This window comes from Ramularia collo-cygni (genome assembly GCF_900074925.1).
Source record: "Ramularia collo-cygni strain URUG2 genome assembly, contig: RCC_scaffold11, whole genome shotgun sequence".
Lineage (NCBI taxonomy): Eukaryota > Fungi > Ascomycota > Dothideomycetes > Mycosphaerellales > Mycosphaerellaceae > Ramularia > Ramularia collo-cygni.
Window position 1 is genome coordinate 441,477 of NW_019716265.1, and position 18,465 is coordinate 459,941.

General features: G+C 52.1%; 11 protein-coding genes; 5 read left to right on the top strand and 6 right to left on the bottom strand.

Moving 5' to 3' along the window:
* Window positions 1–2,759: 2,759 nt before the first annotated feature.
* On the top strand, window positions 2,760–3,978 carry RCC_07252 (related to CSH1 Probable catalytic subunit of a mannosylinositol phosphorylceramide (MIPC) synthase; the record flags this gene model as incomplete). XM_023772510.1 has 2 exons in its annotated part: window positions 2,760–3,716; window positions 3,766–3,978. 2 exons carry the CDS (start codon window positions 2,760–2,762, stop codon window positions 3,976–3,978), a joined length of 1,170 nt encoding a protein of 389 aa, XP_023628278.1.
* A 416-nt stretch (window positions 3,979–4,394) lies between these two features.
* Window positions 4,395–5,351, top strand: RCC_07253 (uncharacterized protein; the record flags this gene model as incomplete). XM_023772511.1 has 2 exons in its annotated part: window positions 4,395–5,180; window positions 5,232–5,351. The coding sequence occupies 2 exons, from the start codon at window positions 4,395–4,397 to the stop codon at window positions 5,349–5,351; spliced, it is 906 nt and encodes a 301-aa protein (XP_023628279.1).
* A 73-nt stretch (window positions 5,352–5,424) lies between these two features.
* RCC_07254 (related to tRNA-guanine transglycosylase family protein) lies at window positions 5,425–6,964 on the bottom strand (the record flags this gene model as incomplete). XM_023772512.1 has 3 exons in its annotated part: window positions 5,425–5,593; window positions 5,644–6,655; window positions 6,727–6,964. 3 exons carry the CDS (start codon window positions 6,962–6,964, stop codon window positions 5,425–5,427), a joined length of 1,419 nt encoding a protein of 472 aa, XP_023628280.1.
* A 150-nt stretch (window positions 6,965–7,114) lies between these two features.
* On the top strand, window positions 7,115–7,771 carry RCC_07255 (related to thymidylate kinase; the record flags this gene model as incomplete). Its single annotated transcript, XM_023772513.1, has 1 exon — window positions 7,115–7,771. The coding sequence occupies one exon, from the start codon at window positions 7,115–7,117 to the stop codon at window positions 7,769–7,771; it is 657 nt and encodes a 218-aa protein (XP_023628281.1).
* Window positions 7,772–7,975: 204 nt separating this feature from the next.
* Window positions 7,976–8,743, bottom strand: RCC_07256 (uncharacterized protein; the record flags this gene model as incomplete). XM_023772514.1 has 2 exons in its annotated part: window positions 7,976–8,636; window positions 8,691–8,743. 2 exons carry the CDS (start codon window positions 8,741–8,743, stop codon window positions 7,976–7,978), a joined length of 714 nt encoding a protein of 237 aa, XP_023628282.1.
* Window positions 8,744–9,277: 534 nt separating this feature from the next.
* Window positions 9,278–10,036, bottom strand: RCC_07257 (uncharacterized protein; the record flags this gene model as incomplete). XM_023772515.1 has 2 exons in its annotated part: window positions 9,278–9,953; window positions 10,011–10,036. 2 exons carry the CDS (start codon window positions 10,034–10,036, stop codon window positions 9,278–9,280), a joined length of 702 nt encoding a protein of 233 aa, XP_023628283.1.
* Window positions 10,037–10,390: 354 nt separating this feature from the next.
* On the bottom strand, window positions 10,391–11,117 carry RCC_07258 (uncharacterized protein; the record flags this gene model as incomplete). XM_023772516.1 has 2 exons in its annotated part: window positions 10,391–11,039; window positions 11,092–11,117. 2 exons carry the CDS (start codon window positions 11,115–11,117, stop codon window positions 10,391–10,393), a joined length of 675 nt encoding a protein of 224 aa, XP_023628284.1.
* Window positions 11,118–11,793: 676 nt separating this feature from the next.
* On the bottom strand, window positions 11,794–12,429 carry RCC_07259 (uncharacterized protein; the record flags this gene model as incomplete). The annotated part of the gene is made up of 1 exon (XM_023772517.1): window positions 11,794–12,429. The coding sequence occupies one exon, from the start codon at window positions 12,427–12,429 to the stop codon at window positions 11,794–11,796; it is 636 nt and encodes a 211-aa protein (XP_023628285.1).
* Window positions 12,430–12,910: 481 nt separating this feature from the next.
* On the bottom strand, window positions 12,911–14,536 carry RCC_07260 (uncharacterized protein; the record flags this gene model as incomplete). The annotated part of the gene is made up of 1 exon (XM_023772518.1): window positions 12,911–14,536. The coding sequence occupies one exon, from the start codon at window positions 14,534–14,536 to the stop codon at window positions 12,911–12,913; it is 1,626 nt and encodes a 541-aa protein (XP_023628286.1).
* A 708-nt stretch (window positions 14,537–15,244) lies between these two features.
* On the top strand, window positions 15,245–16,303 carry RCC_07261 (uncharacterized protein; the record flags this gene model as incomplete). Its single annotated transcript, XM_023772519.1, has 1 exon — window positions 15,245–16,303. One exon carries the CDS (start codon window positions 15,245–15,247, stop codon window positions 16,301–16,303), a length of 1,059 nt encoding a protein of 352 aa, XP_023628287.1.
* Window positions 16,304–16,632: 329 nt separating this feature from the next.
* Window positions 16,633–17,643, top strand: RCC_07262 (uncharacterized protein; the record flags this gene model as incomplete). Its single annotated transcript, XM_023772520.1, has 1 exon — window positions 16,633–17,643. The coding sequence occupies one exon, from the start codon at window positions 16,633–16,635 to the stop codon at window positions 17,641–17,643; it is 1,011 nt and encodes a 336-aa protein (XP_023628288.1).
* Window positions 17,644–18,465: the final 822 nt, after the last annotated feature.

Consider the following 18,465-nt stretch of genomic DNA (forward strand, 5'->3'; position numbering starts at 1 on the left):
CGTTGAAGACCAGGTGGTGGTAGATGTGCGCCAATTCCTCCTCTGCTGGATCCACCTCCTCTGATCGGTGCACTACATGGGATGGCGGGTGGTATGAAACCAGGTAGTGGCCCATGCCCGCCAACTCTTCCGCCCCACCCACGACCTCTGACCGGTGCATCTTGTCGAATGACGGGTCGTTGAAGACCAGGTGGTGGTCCATGTCCGCCAAATTCTTCTCTGCCACGTCCTCTAATCGGTGCATCTTGTCGAATTATGGGTCGTTGAAGACCAGATGGGGCCTGCATAGAGCCGACAGAGCGCACGTCCTCGCCACTGTGCTTCTGTGAGAATCTGTTGCCATCGTCATTCGAATGTGCACTGCTGTAAGACCGAGCGAACTCCCGATGGGATCGGGCTGCATCCGCGTAGAACTGTGAGCGGCCTTCAGCGTCGTCGGCCGCATCCATGTGTAGTTGGAGGAGGCACCCTTGGAGTGCAGCTGCTCGAGTTGCGGTGGACGAGGTATCACTGCCATTTCTAACATTCCTAGCGGATGTACGGTGCGCGCCGCCAACACCACGTCCTCCACGCCGAGGACCTCCAGATAGGCCAGGCTGTACACCCTGACTGGCATTCGTTCCTCTCCCGGGAGCACCGTGGGCACCGCCGCGGCGTCCTTCGGATCCGTGAGCCCGCAGCGAGTCGGGCTGGATATTTTCGCTGGCGTCTTGACCACTGTCAAACGTACCGTGACTTCCTGCTCGATCACTGAATGGGTCGGGGTGCGGACGGCCGTTGTTGGCACGGATGTCCTCTATGTCGCGTTGGCAATGGACGGGTCCTCCAGTCGCGTATGCCTCCATGCAGCTTGTGCATGGAGTGTTGTCATTGTTATCAGGTTTATCACAAGCTCGGCCTCGACATTTACAACGTGAACAGCTCATATCGATGAGAAGCTGTAGTTTTCGTTGTGCGTGTTGTTGGGAGACGATTGAGAGGTGCGCTGTAGAACAAACATCTGTACCATCTAGCCGACATTTTGCCGATTGTACGAACACATTGAACTACTTGACCAATCTCGACATGAACCCAAGGCAAACTCCTGAATGAGCCACTAAACATGTCTCGCCACAGCCATTAAATCGACGAGCGGGTTTGTTGCACGCGACGAAATGCATTCAAGACACTTTATTCGCACATCTGCGCGTCCGCGCTCAAGCATCATACACCGCATGCTCCCATGTTCGCGCTGCTCGCCACACCCATATGCTTCAATCTGGACCCCAAAACTCCTTTCGGCCGCCGACGACAACAGTTGTGCTACCGTGGATCACACAAGAGTTGTGTGCCATGCTGTTCCTTTTGGATATTGTCTCACTCACCAAGACTTTCGCTCAAACCCAGCACTTCCATGTCTGGTCAGGCACAACGTCAGCTACATCGGCTCCGTCGAGATGGGATGCTGAACGCCACCGCTTGAACGTCGACGAGAAGAATGGTCGAGCCGCTGGTCGATGCGTAGGACTCCACAGTTTCAGCGAGAAGGAAAGCAACAGCTTGCATAGTTCGCGAGTCGCAATTGACGAGTTTAAGTGCTTGGTTGAAGAAATTCCCCATGCTGTGCAGCAGCCCCCTGGGAGGGCCGGCTTTGAAATTTTGGTTGGAGTAGAGCGGTTATCCTGTACAGTCTTGTCTGCCCGGCGTGGCTCGCAGCTTACCGTCTATCGATTTTCCCTTTTATGTTGCAGTTTTCGCTTTCGTCATAGTTTCCACGCTGATGAAGACATCTGCTCCGCTCTGTTCGGATTGAGTAATCTCTCACATGCGACCAGCAACACATGGACCCAGAGGGGTGCGGTCGGCCTTCAAGTATTAGCACGGTTCAAATCAACATCGCCTTCTCGTGCGGGAACCTGCACTCGTAACATAGGCTCGATCTGCCCTTCCTTTGGTACACTTGTCGGTCATTTCATGGCCAAGAGAAGACGATCGCCTGCATTAACGACGAGGCAGGCGAGTTGTTTCAACATGATATAGGCATCGATGCTGCGTATGAAGGCTTTCAAGGCGCAATGCGTCCCATGGGCTACGAGACATTGGAGATGACCCCAAGAAACAACAAAGAATTTCCGATGTAAACTGACACGCCCTAAGACTGGAAAGATGGGGATGTCTTCCAATGTGTTCTGAGCTGTCGGAATGTGGACAATCCTAAAACTCTGCCTGGGCATATTGCACTCAGCTCGAATGATCCAAACTTGCAAATGGCGGCGGATTTTGAGGAATGGACCGCAAGAGGAAGGGCGTGTTCGGAATGAGTTCTACGGAAATGGGGGACGGGACGTCWGCTGGGTTGTTACGAGAATGGTGAAGATCACAACAGATCTTGCTCCGCTTAGTGAAGCGTGCGCCCACACTGGACGATATGCTCCGTCTTCTCATAGCGTTGAGAGAGCATTCTTTCGAGAGAGTGTGCTATCGCGAGAGCATTCCAGCGTTCCGGTCATKAAACCACACATAGTCACAATCTTGAAGTCTTGCTGTGCGCAGAAATCAGTGCAGAAGAACAATATGAATCCGTGATGTGGTTTCCTTTGATACGGTGTGGGTCAGAATCAGTAGAGAACGTGGGGAAACACAATAATCCACTCGAACATCGCGTTTGTCGATATGGAAGAAAAGAATGTGAGGTAACGTTACTTTGGAACGCGAATCGGGAGGTGAGGTTGAAGCCCGGGAATCGAACCTCAGGTACTTAGGGAGGTTGTCGGGAAGACATGGGGGTCGGGGTCACCAAACCTCCGCGCCGACGCGAAGACCCTGAGCCGTCCGAGGGTCTCACGTTCTCAGGAATGCTCCAGGGCTGCCTCCAGCGGTCTTTCACTCTTCCATTCAGATATTTCCCGCCCAGCATGCGGCGAGGAGTCCTTGTCTTCATCGTGTGCACCGTGATTGTGCTCGGCTTCGCGGTGCATCAAGTCTGGACTCTCCTGGAACTGCTCGTAATCAACGGCATCGGCGACGCGATTCTCAAAGAAGACGTCCCACCAGTGGGATCWGAACTGAGCGATGATGTGCCTTCGAAGCACATGATTCCCAAGATCCTCCACCAGACATATATCAATACGAGCATTCCTCTCGTGTGGCAGGAAGCGCAGGCCAGCTGTCTGAAGCTGCACCCCGAGCCCGAGTGGGAGTACAAGTTATGGACAGACGCAATGTCGTTGGACTTCATCGCGGAGAACTACCCCGAGTTTCTGGAGACATTCAAGAACTACCGCTATCCCATTGAGCGAGCGGACGCGATCCGATACTTCGTGTTGGACCATTATGGAGGGGTGTACCTCGATTTGGACGATGGGTGTCAAAGGCCGCTGGAGCCGCTTCTGCAATATCCAGCCTTTGTGAGAAAGACAGTGCCTACAGGGATAAGCAATGATGTGATGGGGGCAGTACCACATCACCCATTTTTCAAGCTGGTAATGGAAGAGCTCAAGAGTTTCGATCGCAGCTGGGTGCTGCCTTATATCACAGTCATGGCCAGTACGGGACCTCTATTCCTGAGTGTCATCTGGAGACATTACGGCGACGAGGGCTTCAATGTGGGAGACGATGCAGATGGTGGCAGGATCAGAATCCTGTTTCCGGACATGTATCAGGGGAAGGAATGGAGTTTCTTCACACACCACAAGGGTAACAGCTGGCACGGCTACGATGTGCAGTTGATCTTCTGGGTATGGACTCTGACTTCAATTACGACGCCAGTGCTAACAAATCTCACAGATGTCTCGACATTGGATCTTTATGACCGTATTCGGTTTCGCTCTCGGATTCACCCTCTTATTTCTGGGCTGGTACAGCTACCACAGATATTTCCTCAAAGCCCCGAGCGATGTTCCACATTGGAAATCGCAATCGATCCGAAATCGTATACCTTTCTGGGCCAGAAGGAGTACGCGGAGAGAGTATGAATTGGTCAACCGGCACGAAACATAGAAATCTAGAGCCATCTGCTTCCGTTCCTGTTGTTCTAGCGAAGGCGTTGGCGGAGTTGAATCAGGTGCCATTATGCTAGCTGTACGCGAGATTAAACAGCACGCTATTCCTACACCACTGAACACTACTTTCTAGGCTTTGCATAGTTCTGGCGCTTGGTTTGACGCAGGTGCAGCAACGCCAATCTTTTCCAAAAACGTGCTCGGCATGTTGCGTTGCCATTGGACGAGCTCCTTCCACATCTCGCTTCCGTCATCGCGCCTGCAGGTCGGCGAGCTCAATAAAAGATATAGTACAAGAGCAACGCGACCTGCGCTTCCCTTTCGTAGAAGCGATATACTTGCAAACGTAGGATTTTGCCCATCATGTTGTCTCCCAGCACTCTACTCACAGGCTCAATTCTAACCTTTGCCACAATGGCAAACTCCCAATCCGACATTCCACTTTCCTCATCACTGCAAGAGATCCTATCCCATGCTCACCAAGGACCTCTGTATACCTACCCAACATCCCTAACGCAAGGAATTATTCCCAAAGCGATGCACTCCCACAACGATTACTGGCGACCCATACCTTTCTACTCCGCCCTCGCAGCAGGAGCCATAAGCGTTGAAGCAGATGTCTGGCTTTACGATGGCACTCTGCATGTTGGACACGAAGAGAGCGCTCTTACGAATGAGAGGACATTGGACAGCCTGTACATTCAACCCATCCTCAGTGTGCTTCAGGCCCAGAATCCTTCGAATTCAAGTTTCGTGCATGGGACTACGAAGAACGGAGTCTTCGATACCAACAATGGGCAGACACTCTACCTTTTCATTGACGTCAAGACGGATGGTCCAAGCACCTGGCCTGCGGTTGTCAAAGCACTGCAGCCTCTACGTTCGTCAGGATATCTTTCGACATTCAACGGCACGGGTGTTACAGCAGGTCCTGTGACGGTAATCGGGACGGGGAATACGCCGCTAAGCCAAGTTCAAGAAGTATCGCCGAGGGATTTCTTCTACGATGCTTCGTTGCCAGTCCTCAACACCGCGCAGTCGAACATCACTTCGGATGTGTCACCCATCGCGAGCACTTCGTTCACGTCGCAGTTTGGAATGGCGAAGAACGGCACTCTTACCGCGGCGCAGACGAAGTTGTTGAAAGCGCAGATTGAGATGGCGCATCGCAAGAACATCAAGGTCCGATATTGGGACCAGGTGAGTTTGGCGAAGTCCCGTGGTTTTTGGATGCTTGCTAACGTCTGATAGCCCCTTTGGCCTGTCGGAACTCGGAACGCGGTTTGGAGACTGCTTTGGAACGCAGGCGCGGACCTGATCAATGTTGATGATCTTGAGGGCGCTGCGAACTTCTGGCAGCAGCAGGGGTGATTCGGGATCACCATCATAACGAAAGATCTATTTGGACGGCAGCTAGGATGCGTTGATAGGTGGCATGCTTGGATCAGGCCTTTTGAGCAAAGCCTTGGGCCTGCAACTCATGCGCATTGGTATTGCCATTGGGAGGATTGGCCTCAGCAAGCTTCTCTTTCTGGTCGTTGAGCATCGAGAATGCAGCTTGGTTCCGCTTCGGCTCTCCGGGTCCTTCGGACTTGAATTGATAGCCACGCAACCTATGATATGATCAGTGCTGTCTAGTGTGTATTGCACGTGCGGCACAAACCTCGGTCCCTGACCAGTCTTCTCCGGTAGATGACTCTCATACGTCCTCTCAAACAGTAGCACATCTTCATCAAATGTATCCCGAGATATGCTTGCTCGAATTCCTTTGAAGAAATGGTCCATGACATGGTGGTTGTGGATCTGCAGTAGAACCCATCCGAGCATCTCCTTTGCAGCGAGCAAATGCTGGAGATATGCCCTGTGATGATTGGTACACGCGTAGCACTGGCATTCCTTACTAAGAGGAGAGAGGTCCACAGCATGTGTCGCATCCCACATATCGACGCCGAGAGACATTGGATCGGTGTACGTATGCCCGTTCGATAGCTTTTTGGTTGCAGGGAAAGTAAAGTCCATCGCAATCCCAGCATCTGTGACGGCTCCAATGAAAGGAATCGTCAAAATGTCGATCCCACGACGGATATGCTGGAGGACCTYACTTGGAGTTCGCGGCACGGAGAAGTCCAGACGGGGTAGATGTGCCAGGTTGTTTGGTAGATCGTCCAGAGTATCCAAGTGGTAGATGGCAAGTCCCGAGATTTCATCATCCAGCTCCTCTGCCACAAGGTCAATCAAGGAAACCTGTCTGGCACATGGCAATGGCAGAAGTGACGCAACGAGCCGGGCTTTGCCAGTATCAGAAGACTTTCGGGCTGCAACATGGTTCTCCAGCCATTGCATTGTCCTATCCTCCGCCTTTTCAACCCTCTTCTTGCCCAACTCGCGACCATAAGGAATGTCCCCAAGTCCGACCACAATGTCCACCTTCAATCGTTCAACTGCTTCCGCATAGTCACGGTCTTTCAGCTGCTGGAATCCCACGGAGGTACATATTGACACGGCGTGATCTGTGTTGGAGTTCGCGGCCGGCGCGATGATTGGATCTGTCCTCCGCGCTCCGAGGACCAGCAATGTATCGTCCGGCAAGGCAGTGAACTTTCGGATCGGAGATCCACCGTTCGGAGGGCAGTATTGGTAGAGAGGAGGACCCTCAAGAGGCGCTCGTTCTATGACTATATGTCCGCTGTGAGCCGGCCTGTCAGCCTACGCCGGGCAAGGGCAGGGAAAGGAAGAGGATGCTTACAGTCCTCCAGAGCATAGTAAGCACCGCTGATGTGTGTGTCCCGACGGAACGTATCTTGTGTAATATGCGGTACGACTCCGCGCGACGTATTGGCCAAGTAATGCGGTGTATCGATCAGCTGTCGCCCGGGAAGTGCAAGCCTACCCAATCGAGGTCCTAGTCCCTGTGAGGAGGCTTTGATGATGCTGAACATTTCTTCGGGCAGTTGCTCGAGCCTGCCATTCGCGCTGCCGTTCATCGTTGGACTCGTCTGTAAGGAGAGCGATGGTGGTGAGGTCGTAATGACTTCACTTTCTTTGTTCAGCGCATTGACTTTTCTGCAAGTCGCGCTAAAAATATCCCACGCGTCCACTTCATCTCGTGTCAGAAAACATCAWTCATCTTGGAAATGGCTCAACGCGGCCATCTGATCGTCTTTGAAGGCCTCGATCGATCTGGGAAGAGTACGCAGTGTACCAGACTTGTCGAGCATCTTCGCTCTCAAGGCAAAGATGTTTTTCATCAGCGCTTTCCCGATAGAAATACAGTTATTGGACAGATGATCAATGGCTATCTCAGTGGAGCTACTCAACAGGAAGATCACGCTATTCACCTGCTGTTCTCAGCGAACCGCTGGGAGGCTGCAGAGTCTATCAGAAAACATATCGAGGCTGGCACCACAGTCGTGGTGGACAGATATTACTATTCTGGGTGCGTTTACTCGGCTGCTAAGCAAAATCCAACCATGGATCTGGCATGGTGTCGACATCCTGAGATTGGTCTGCCGAGACCAGATCTCTGTATTTTCCTGGACATTTCAGCTGAGGGTGCAGCGAATCGGGGTGGATTTGGAACAGAAAGATATGAGAAGCAGGAAATGCAAGATCGAGTGAGAGAACTGTTCAAGGAAATGAGGACGCATCAGGATGAAGGCGAAGACATTGTGGTTGTCGACGCCGGTGGGAATGTGGCAGAAGTGGAGGAGGCTATCCATGGTGTCATTCAACAGCGGCTGGATGGCGTTGGAGCGCAATCAAGGACATTGCGGACGATCCAGCCGTGGTGAAAACTACGCGGCATACGATAACCTCATCACAACGAATTTAGGCAATCTGGACAACACGATCGCGCGGCGAGCTGGTATGAAGGTCTTGAATTCATTTTCACATTGCGATCTGTCCGGTTCACTCCATGTTGCGGACCAGAACCTGACCTTGCCTGCTCCTCATGTAGCTCACGTTTCAACATTCATCGCATCCTCAAGAGCATTTTACGATTTCCCCGCGGAGCCTTCTTGCGCCACCATGTACTCGCTACGGTCTTCTTGACTGTGAGGATACTGGTCCCAGTCCAACTCCAGCTTATACTGGTCCTCCATAGCATCCGCGAACTCGTACAGAAAGTCCAACAACTTGGCCAGCCTCCTCATTGAAGAGCTGGAAAAGCCTGTGTGAAAAGCCCTCCGCCACACACATTCTGAGACCGCAACTTGTCGCAAGACCGAATCCGTTGGCGCATTTTCAAAGACCATCTCCACGGTTGCGACATGGATCCTGGAGACACCAAGAAAGTCGAGCAGACAATTCATGGCTTGATTCTGGAAAAGCGKCATTCTCATGTAATCTCCGAATACCCATGCGCGTACGAGGCGGGCTTGAATTGCCGCTACCGATGCATTATCAAGGTCCTTGCCCTGGTTAGGTCCCACAAAGTCCGGAAATCTTTTGGTGGTGAAGAAGTAGATGAACAACTCGAAGGTGGCCGGATCGCAGCCTGGTAGCTTCAGTGTCCGAGTCTTTGCTTCTGCGAAGCCCCCATCGAGAGCCTTGGTGAAATAAGTGGATGTACTGCAAAGCAAAGCTTTAGAAACCATGAAGGTTTTGGGACAGTCGTCGAGGGTGATCGTGATGGTCTCATCATGGATGTATGCCCTATGAGCAAAGTATTAGCGAACGGTATGGGTGCACATCATAGGCCGCGCATACTCTGTGGCGGCAGTCATGCCCTCCATGGCGCTTAGTGAACTGGGCTGACCCATGACCCCGCCGGCTCTACCTATGTTGCAATGCTGAAAGTTGTTCGACTCGGCCGGGTCGAACTGAAGGATTTTATTCCGTCTTAAGTTACTCCACGAGAAAATGCTAGAGGCCCCGGAAATATCCGGAATTCACCATCGAAATATGGCTCTCCCCATCCGGCAGCCCCATCTTGAGTCCACAAAGACCTCCTCGCTAGCAGAGTGATCTATTCCACTAATAGCCACTCACCCTCGGATAATCATATGAGCTTTCTTAATGTGAGAACATGAACACGATGAAGATGAGAACGCCAAGATCGTGCTAATCAGAAACTTTCATTCACTTCGGAATTCGCCCACGAGGCTCGAGAACACCCTTCCCCGCGCATTTTGACATCAGTCGGTCCCAGCAGGCCTTCCCGCGCAGACGTTGAGATGTCCATGGTCCGTATAATCTCGGTCCGCGCATATTYTAAAGCTTCCATGATTTTCGTCATTTCTGTCCGCCGCAATAGTATGAGGTAGAGGACAGCCCGTGTGTGCACACCACACATCTTAGAGCACATCTCCCTCCTCATCTCCCTCCTCATCTCCCTCCTCAGTAATCATGTACATGCGATCTTTTGTTCTGCTTGAGGGAGCAAGTTGATGATCTCGCAATTGAGACATCATCTCGCACGCAAAATCTGCAAAGTATACATGAAATCCTGCCAATCGCTCGAAGTCTGCAGACTCATCACCGAGACCACTGTCGAAATCCGAAATGTAATCGGCGACGGCTTCTGCCACAACAATTCGGCGCAGCAGAGAATCTTCAGCAGAGTGGAGATATGCAAACTCAATCAAGCTGGGTTCGACTACACCGCTGAGGAAGTGTAGGACGCCGTCCATGGCCGCGTTTTGGAGTGCGGGGATAATCAAGTAATCGGCAAAGACCCACAGCCGCGCAAAGGCCACTCCGTGCTCGTACTCTTCGTCCCAATCCATTGGATAACGTCCGTGGAGTTGAGAATGGGGAAGCGTCTTCTTGGCGAGATAGAACAAGAAAAGCTGGAATGTTTGCTTTTCACAACCCGGTACTCTCAGTTCGTGCGTGCTACCTTCCTTGAAACTGCCTTCCAGTGCCTTCTTGAAATAGTCGGATGAGTCGCAGAGTAGAGCTTTCGATACAGCGAATGTGTGACCGCCTTCATTGAGGATGATGCTGATTATCTCGTCGTGTCCGAAAGTTCTGTAGACACGGTCAGCGGATAGTAGGATTGAAGTAGTCATGATGATAGATGCTCACTCGACGACATCAGTGAGACGATCCATCTTGTGTAGTGGTAGGTGATGAAGTCGCCCTCGCGCGCTCGATTCATGAGAGGTAGTAGATGAAATCGCGATGCAGTAGACTGAAGTTCAAGATTGGCACGAGAGAATTGTGTTGTCCATTCACTCGAGACCCACTTTTACGTCACCAACCGCTCGTGGAAGACTTTGAATAACCGGGTGGGACCGAATGCATGCAGTTGATTCGATACGTATGGTTTCTGAGAGCGACATGCGGGTGGCATTAAATGCCACCAACGTATGTGATTGCAAAGGTAGCGAGTCGCTGCGACTCTGCTTCGTCCGCTCCGTGTACATCATTTCAACTGTACTCGGTATCGCGTCCAAGCGCCTATGTCATTCGTCCCCGGCTGACTTGCTCACCATGTACTCACTGACGTCCGAACGGTTCGAGGGGGCAACAAAGTCCTTACCCTTGTTCACTCGATGAGAGCGCTGCGACGAAGCAAGACATCTGAAGGCGTAAAAGAAGCCAGGGATAGCTCCTAGTCGGTCCATGTCGTCCACGTCGTAGAGATTCCGAACTGAATTTATGTCGTACACGAGCTCTTGGAGAACAGCAGTGCGTAAGACGCACTCTTCTGGTGCATTCGCGAGTACCATCTCAACCAGATCCACCTCTACAGTTCCCCCCATTATTTCAAGAATTCGCATCATGGCCAGGTCTTGGAGCTGGAGGAGTTTTGGCGTCAAATAGTCCCCGAAAATCCAGAGTCGGGCCATCGACACTCCGCCGTCATCGTTCTGGTTTCTCAAGGCTTCGCAGCTAGGAAGTGTCTTCTTGACAAGGTAGAACATGAAGTACCGGAATGTCTGATCGTCKCAGCCAGGGAGACAGAGTGTGCGGGTGCCGGCCTCTTGAAAGTTACCGTTCAAAGCTTTCTTGAAGTAGTCCGATGCATCACAAAGGAGAGCTTTAGAGACGGTGTAAGTCTCCGTCGCATCTTCCAACGTGATCGTAACCAGCTCGTCACCCAGAGCAGCTCTGCAGTTTCGTCAGCATATGTTTGAGGTGACGCATGAGCAGCACAACGTACTTGACAGTGGCGTTGAAATCGTCCATTGAGATGAGATTGAAGAGCAATGCTGCTCTGTTGCCGTGGACAAGACCGAAAGTCTGCGTGGGTGTTCGATGAGGATGATTGGTGGTGTAGTTCGACGAGGATGTTCAGCGAGGAGTGTGAAATCGAAAGCTCAGCGAAGCGCGCTAGCGTTCGTTCACATGCTAGGAAGACTTTCTTGACATGTGCCTCATGTGCCTCATTCGATCGAGCTTTGCCATGTTGAAATCGAAACCGAATGAGTAGGTCACAACTAGGTCCCAACTTCGAACAGGCTCTCTTCCGCCATAGATTTTCCAGGACCGTCGCCTGTTTCGATTATCTTCCGGCAATACCACTTCTGAGATATCTTGCATGGCCTCCTCTAACTGCCCGGCTGATCTCTCATGCCTCAAGCCAGATTGATCTCAGGGCTCCTGAGTTATCACCCATGACCGCCAGCCTAGAAGTCGATGTCCCTAGTCTCCGACATCTCCTAAAGCCGTCCTGTCGACAACGTGTGAGCCTTATACTTGGATATACGAAGAACAACCCAGCGTGACATGGCTTCATAAAGCGAGACACTGCGCGGATATGCGGCTGAGACTATTGAAGCATGGTTCAGACAAGGCAGCTCACAAAACCGCCCGCAGCGGCCCCATTCGAACAATGATCGCCAGTACCGGAGAAAGCCTCCATTCATGAACCAGGCATCGACTCAATCCCATGGACGGATCGTATGGAAGTGCACATCCAGGTCTGCTGGTCAAACAGCTTAAACTCCATCATAACAATGCTCGGCTTCACCAGCCCAGGCGGGCTTCCATGAGTGTCTTTCGACGCAATGACCTCCGCTGACTTTTCATTCTTCACAGTCGTCATGAGTTCCGTGATGGTTTGGAAGAAGTGCGGACGGGCAGCCGTGATGTTATTCAGCCATGCAAGATAGCCTTTGCGATCCRTCTCCACGGCTGAGAGGAGGTTTCCAGGAACCACCCTCGCGTTAATCGCCATATGTGTGCTCCACGGGTGGGCTTGATCTTCGAAGTTGCGAATGTTGACGGAATGGATCATATCGCGAACTATATTCTCTAGGTGGGCGATGATAAGGTGTTCATTTGATCCATCGTCCGTGAAGATTGGCGAGCTGCCACTTGTGAGACTGGAGTCTGCGTATGGACTGGAATCCACAGACATGGGCGGGTGTTGTGGCAGTGGCTCTTGAAACGGGCCAGTGGTGTTGTGTCCGCCACGATAAGCCTCGTTTGATGCAGAGAAATCCATCGGATCCTTCTGCATGTACGGCGGAAACGGGTCCATAGGTAGCCCGTACATGCTTGCGACTTTACGATTGAGATTCTGTGGTGGTAGAGCTTCAATTTGACGGCCGCTTGTCTTCTGCTGTTACTTTGATCTCGTTTGCTGCTTTGGCAGGTTGTTGTTTGTGAGGGTGTGACGGATGTCGGCACAGACTGGGCGTCTCGGGGCCTTCGGTCCCGTTGGCTAGCGAGGATCTAGTGAAGGAATGGGAATAGTATAAACTCTCACAATGATCGACGAATCCTTCAAAACTCTCCAGCACGTACACTTTGAGATCTGTTGAACGCAGAATCTGTCGCTTTTGTTCATACGATCATGCCCATTGCCAGGTCACGCAGTAGAGGCGCATCGTTAGACGTCCCACAGCCAACAAGACTGATCACACAAAATGGTTGAAGGTGTTTTACCAACGTAGTGGAGCACAGCGTGCATTTGGTCATATTGAGAATGACCAGAGCGGACATCGTATGCTATGACAAAGAAATGGCCTGCCGCATTACGTCCTCCTCGAGATCTTGACTACCATGTCGCCACCTGGGGCAAGTGCTCCGGTCCCCGGGAAAGCTCGCTTGAACGCTGGGAAGTCTTTCGTGGGTTTCTTCTCTGCGTCGACATTGTATTTCACCTCAAACTCGAATCTCAGGAGTACGGTTGCAAGCCCTCCAATGGCCTCTTGCTTTGCGAAGTTGCGGCCTGGACAGATCGTCTTGCCGCCGCCAAATGGGAAGAATCGGCCAGCAGTTCTTGCCATGCTGAATGATTCCTCTCCTGTTTTCGGGTCTTTGACTATGAATCTGTCGGCATCGAAAACATCGGGGGCAACTTTGCTGGAACCCCAGGTCGCGTCTGGGTCTCGATGTTCCAGCCAGCTTGGCGCAAACACATTGTCGCCTTTCCGGAATGCCACATGTCGCTTGCCGTCCTCGTCAAGAGGGAGCAAGATGTCTTCCGTGAGATTTCTTGTTACGAGGACATCAGAATTGAGTCGAAGTGTTTCGATGAAGATACTCTGTAGTAAGGGAGAAGACACCAACGCAGTAACATCGAGAGATCCGTCTGGGAGCTTGGCGCGGTTGATTTCAGCAAGCACTCGAGGAAGAACATCCGGCGCTGCGTTTGGATCCAACACACTGAAGAGCATCCATCCTGTGACGGGAATGACATTGCTCATCAGTGCGAAGGTAATGCCAGCATCGAGAGCTGCTGCGGAGCGTATATTGAGGCCTCGAGCACGATAGTCGAGATGACGAGCTCTGTTTAGACGACTGCCCATGATAGGCTCCCACGAGGGCCCGTCCGGATCAATAGGAGAGCCTCCGCTTTGACGCCACATCTCGACGCCCCATTTCTCCAGTTTATCAAAGATTTTGGCTCTTCGTGTATTGGCTTCCCTCATTATGATTCCTGGTAGACGGAAGAAGAAGCTGAGAAGATCGCTGTCGAATTCGAAGAAGTCTTCGCAATAGTCTGGGTACATCTCCAATAGCTTCTCGCCAAAGAGTGTGTTGCAGGACGCAGTGAACATTCTCTTACGGAGCCATTCGTATAGCCCGATCTTGTCTAAGCTGACAACGTGCTCGGCATCTTCGTCCAGGGCGCTTTCTAGCATTGTGATAAAGTGGCTGGTGAGCTCGTTCACACGCTCGAAATTGAACAGGTACTTGCTGTTCAACTCCAGCTCGTTCTGTTTGGTAGCTTCCGCATGCTCGATCTGCTCCATGGGCATTGCGAGCACATGCGAGAACATCTCTACCTCGAACACGTCTCGAGTGGCAGATTTAGACCTGAAGAGTGCCTGAATCACAGTGGGCGAGTATAAAATGTGCGTCTTCATGCCCCCCATGAGCACCGAGCAGACTCCAGTAGACCGTGGGAAGAGTCGATACGGCACTCCGGGCTGGTTGCCCATGAATTGAAAGGCATTCCCGATGAAAGGAATGGTGTATGGCAGCTGGGGGGAGTGCACGACTTGCTTGCCGCCATTGTCCTTGAAGTCCCTTAGCGAGCGCCAGTAATTGATGGTCGTCAAGATCCGGGTGAGCGCCAGAAGAGCTGCAATAGCTGCGAATGGTGACAGGATGTACACAGCAAGGGTGGAGGTTGCCAGAGCGTAGGGATTCATCTTGCCGTGAAGGTTTAAATTTCGTGGAAAARCGCAAATCCGAATGTCAGCGAGAGCTTATATGCACTGCACTCGACCAGAAGTCTGCCAGTGGCGCTCCTGTCACATGCAAGTCCGATTGCAAGTGAGTGAAAAATGCCCGTCAGCTCTCCTGGAAGGAAATTGATGGAAGTGGACCGCTGACTTAAATTAGTCGCGATGACTATGCATCCACGCGTAGATCATTGTGGGCATCACGACAATGCAGCATCATCTCTACAGTTCTTACGCGGCACTGGATAGGAAGCTACGTGGAGACATGGGCTGCACTCGTATAGAAACCGTCGTATACGAGTGTGGTTGCACAAGGAATTACCCGATGTTTTTACCCGATGCCTGGTCGACTGGTGTGATACAACGAAGGATAGCGCATCCTTCGGCGACGGCACGCCTCAACACAGCCCTGCACGGGAAGAGTCTCGGCCATTCCTGGCTCGCACTGCGAAATGGTGCACCTCAAATCGTAGGAGCTGATGCCTCCTCTCTTGGCGCAGATTGTATGCCTTTCGCTCTCTCCCACTGACTTGGGCCGAAAAAAGCGGACTCTTGCTGTTCCATTTCCAACAACACGAACAAAAGGACTCATTTCCCCAAAGCCTTAACCCTGCATCCATAATCATAAGAAGTTTCGAAGGTTTCTGAGCCACAAGCGCCCTGCCATAAACCGAGATGCACGAGAGGAAACACCAAAGCGATATACGGGATGATCTTTCCGACGCTGCCTCGTCCCATGCGGACGTGCGAACATTGAACGACGAACCGCTGCCTTCATATAACGAAGTCCCCAGCTCTTCAATCGAGCAAAGACCATCAGAGAATACTGTTCTTCCAATGCACAACACCCCAGCATCAGACCAAGACAGCAGTCGAGAACAAGGCCCGACAGTCGCAGATCCATTTACATTTCCGTCCCGTGGACTACCATCCTATACCGTTACAGAGATCATTCAGCGGCCTCTTGCAATCCCACAAACCACGCCGTCTGCAGCAGCACCATTTCTCTTAGCCTACCCGACCGCGCTCTTAAGTTTTGGCATCACAATGGAGAGTTGGAAATCGTTCGTGCGGACTCTTTCCGCCTTTCTCTCCGCCAAAGTCTCGCAGCAAGCAATTCATCATGCCGCTGACATTGCTTCTCACATCGGCGACTTTCACAAACAGTATGTCTCTCGAGCCAAGGAAGGTTTCAAAAACATTGGAAAGAGTGTCAAACGGTTCAGTCCAGTCGGAGTAGTCAGCGGTGCCATCGGGATCACCGTGGGAGCTGCTGGGCACGTTGTCGGCACCGTTTTCCAGGCCGCCGGCAGTCTCGCGAAGAAGCCACAAACGCCAAGGGAGCGAGCATCTGTCTATGTGACGACTGCGAATGGAGACTGGTTCCATTCAAGAGGTCTGCATGCGGTCTTGATGGATACGGTGGAGCTGTCGAGACTTTGCGAGGTAAATGTCCAGAACATGCTGTCTGCTGTATCCAGCTGCGGATCTAAAGACCCAGGTTCACAACTCGCCTCGCTGCGGGAGATCATAGGAGAAGTTAAGGTGGAGCAAGATGTTCAGTCTGATGCCATACCAAAGCAAAGCTCCGCGAACTCTAGTAAAGCGGCCGAGAAGCGGTCCGCAGTAACACAGCTACAGCTGGACAGCACCACCTTATGGCTGGTGCTAGTTCCGAAGCAAGATGATGCGGTTCCATCTGTAAAGGCACCGATTCAAGTAAACCAACATTGAAAAGCCTTATCGTAACGGCGACAGATCTGCATTGCGTGACTACCCTTGTGGTTCCGTCGAAGCCATTTCACGACTTGGCTGTCTTTCACACCATTCTACTCACCCTTTGCGAGATCTCCACGTAGGTGACCTCGTCTCATTTAACACATCGCGTTCAGTTCAACCCTCCCGGCGTCCCGCTCCCTCGTTGGTCCTATTGGGCGAGTTCTCATCTGTTTGCTACGGGATGGTCCGCCTCGCACTTTCCAACTCGCAAGTTCCTCGAATTTTGCTCCTCCTCTTCTTCTCTTCCCACCACTCATACTCAAAACTCCGACGACATCGCCACAATGTCTGAGAGCAACGACAGGAGTAGCCAACCGCCGAAGGGCAATACGCCGACTGGGGACTCCCCAGCGGCCAACGACACATTGACAACAAATGACAACACACAAGCTCCGCACGCTCAAGCAGCAAATYGTAGCGTCGCGAGCGCGCGCGGATGGATCTTTGCCGACGTATCCCGCGCAATTTGTGAGAACTTCCCGACATACCTTGAGCGCCGACGGACTGGTGCCTGCGCGCACAACGCCGCGCACGCCCCTCAAAAATCAAAAAGTAAACTCGAACTTGCCAAAGGCGTCATGGCTTTGGGAACCGAGGAGCTACTCAGATACTTTGACGAGCTCCTGAGACATCGGGACACGACTACTGCACAGGCTGTCGCGATCAGGACCTGCAGGTCCGAAGTTCAATTCTTCCAGAGCATGGGCACTATGCCCGAGAATCAAGAAAAGAAGATGTACATGCGATGGATCCGTGACGTCGGCAAAGCCCGGTTCCGCTTGCTGCAGTACCAACGGCAGATCGAGTTGCACGGCGCTACCCGCATAAAGAAGCCCAAAATCTATGATCAACATAGCATGGCGCTGTGGTCGAAAGAATGGGCCATCCTTCTGGGACGTCAGGGCCTATCGATTATCACACCCGGCGACATTGACATCATCATCAGCGGCGATATTGTCTTCCATCCGACGCTTGTGGGCAATTCTGCCAGTGCCTGGGACCCCTTCCCCGAAGGCTTCACACTCAGAGGCCACAGCCTCCAGAATTGCCTTCTCCGCGTGCTAAAGCTGATGCGATATTCTGATATGGACTCTCAGATCGACCGGAACACGTGGAGTGAAAGCTTGGTCGCCGTCGTGAAGCGGATCATGGAAATCAACACAGCTCCGCGTGGTGGATATGTGCAACGAGGCCGCGGCGGTTCCGGTCGTGGCGGTTCCGGTCGTGGCGGTTCCGGTCGTGACGGTGGAGGCCGTGCCGGTTTCGGTCGTGGCGGTGCAGGTCCTGCCGGTTGATGAATATATGGTACCACCATATAATTGCCCGGGGAATGTGACAGCTCCGAGAGGACTGTTACCGGAAGATGTCTTGGCTCTGAACGAGCGAATGCATGATGTACTCACCCCGGTGAGCACCTCAAGAACTGTGCTGACTTTTGATGAGTCAATGCATGATGTGCCTATCTTAGTAGATACATCTTTCGTATCAGCGGCCTGCTGGTACCCAAGGCAGTTGGTAGGGAGCGCAGGGACGGATTGCGGCTCGGGGAAGGAAACGGCGTAAATATTAGCCTCGAATGAAAATGTTCTCTTGTTGCTTCGTCCGCTTTTGTGATATGTTGACAACGTCCCCATGTCCCACTTCATCCCATATGCTGGCTCAATGTGAAAACTCACGGACGCTTCCGGGATCATTTGCCATATGCAAGATTCCTCCCTGCGTTAGAAACAGGTCGCATGTCTAGTACAGCATATCGTCTCATCCTGAACGAACAACCTTCGACGATGTTATACGCGCACTCGGTTGAGAACAATCAGAGTGGGGGAGCATTGAGGTTATGGCCCAAGGGCCGCCGAAATCGAAGACTGCCGCCTCTCCTTGCGGCGAGTCGACGACAGCGCTAATCGACAGGTAGCTATAAGCACAAAAAGTCGCAGCCTTATGGAGAGTCAAATACGGATAATCGAATGTCTTATTGAATAATGTCTTCTGAACTGTTGCAGAAAACATAAGACTTTTGCGTTTACAAGTAGGGCGGCAACCTTCAATTTCACCGGCCCTTGGGCGTTGCAGAAGTTCGATCTTGTGAATCGATCTTGGATAAGACATTCACTCGA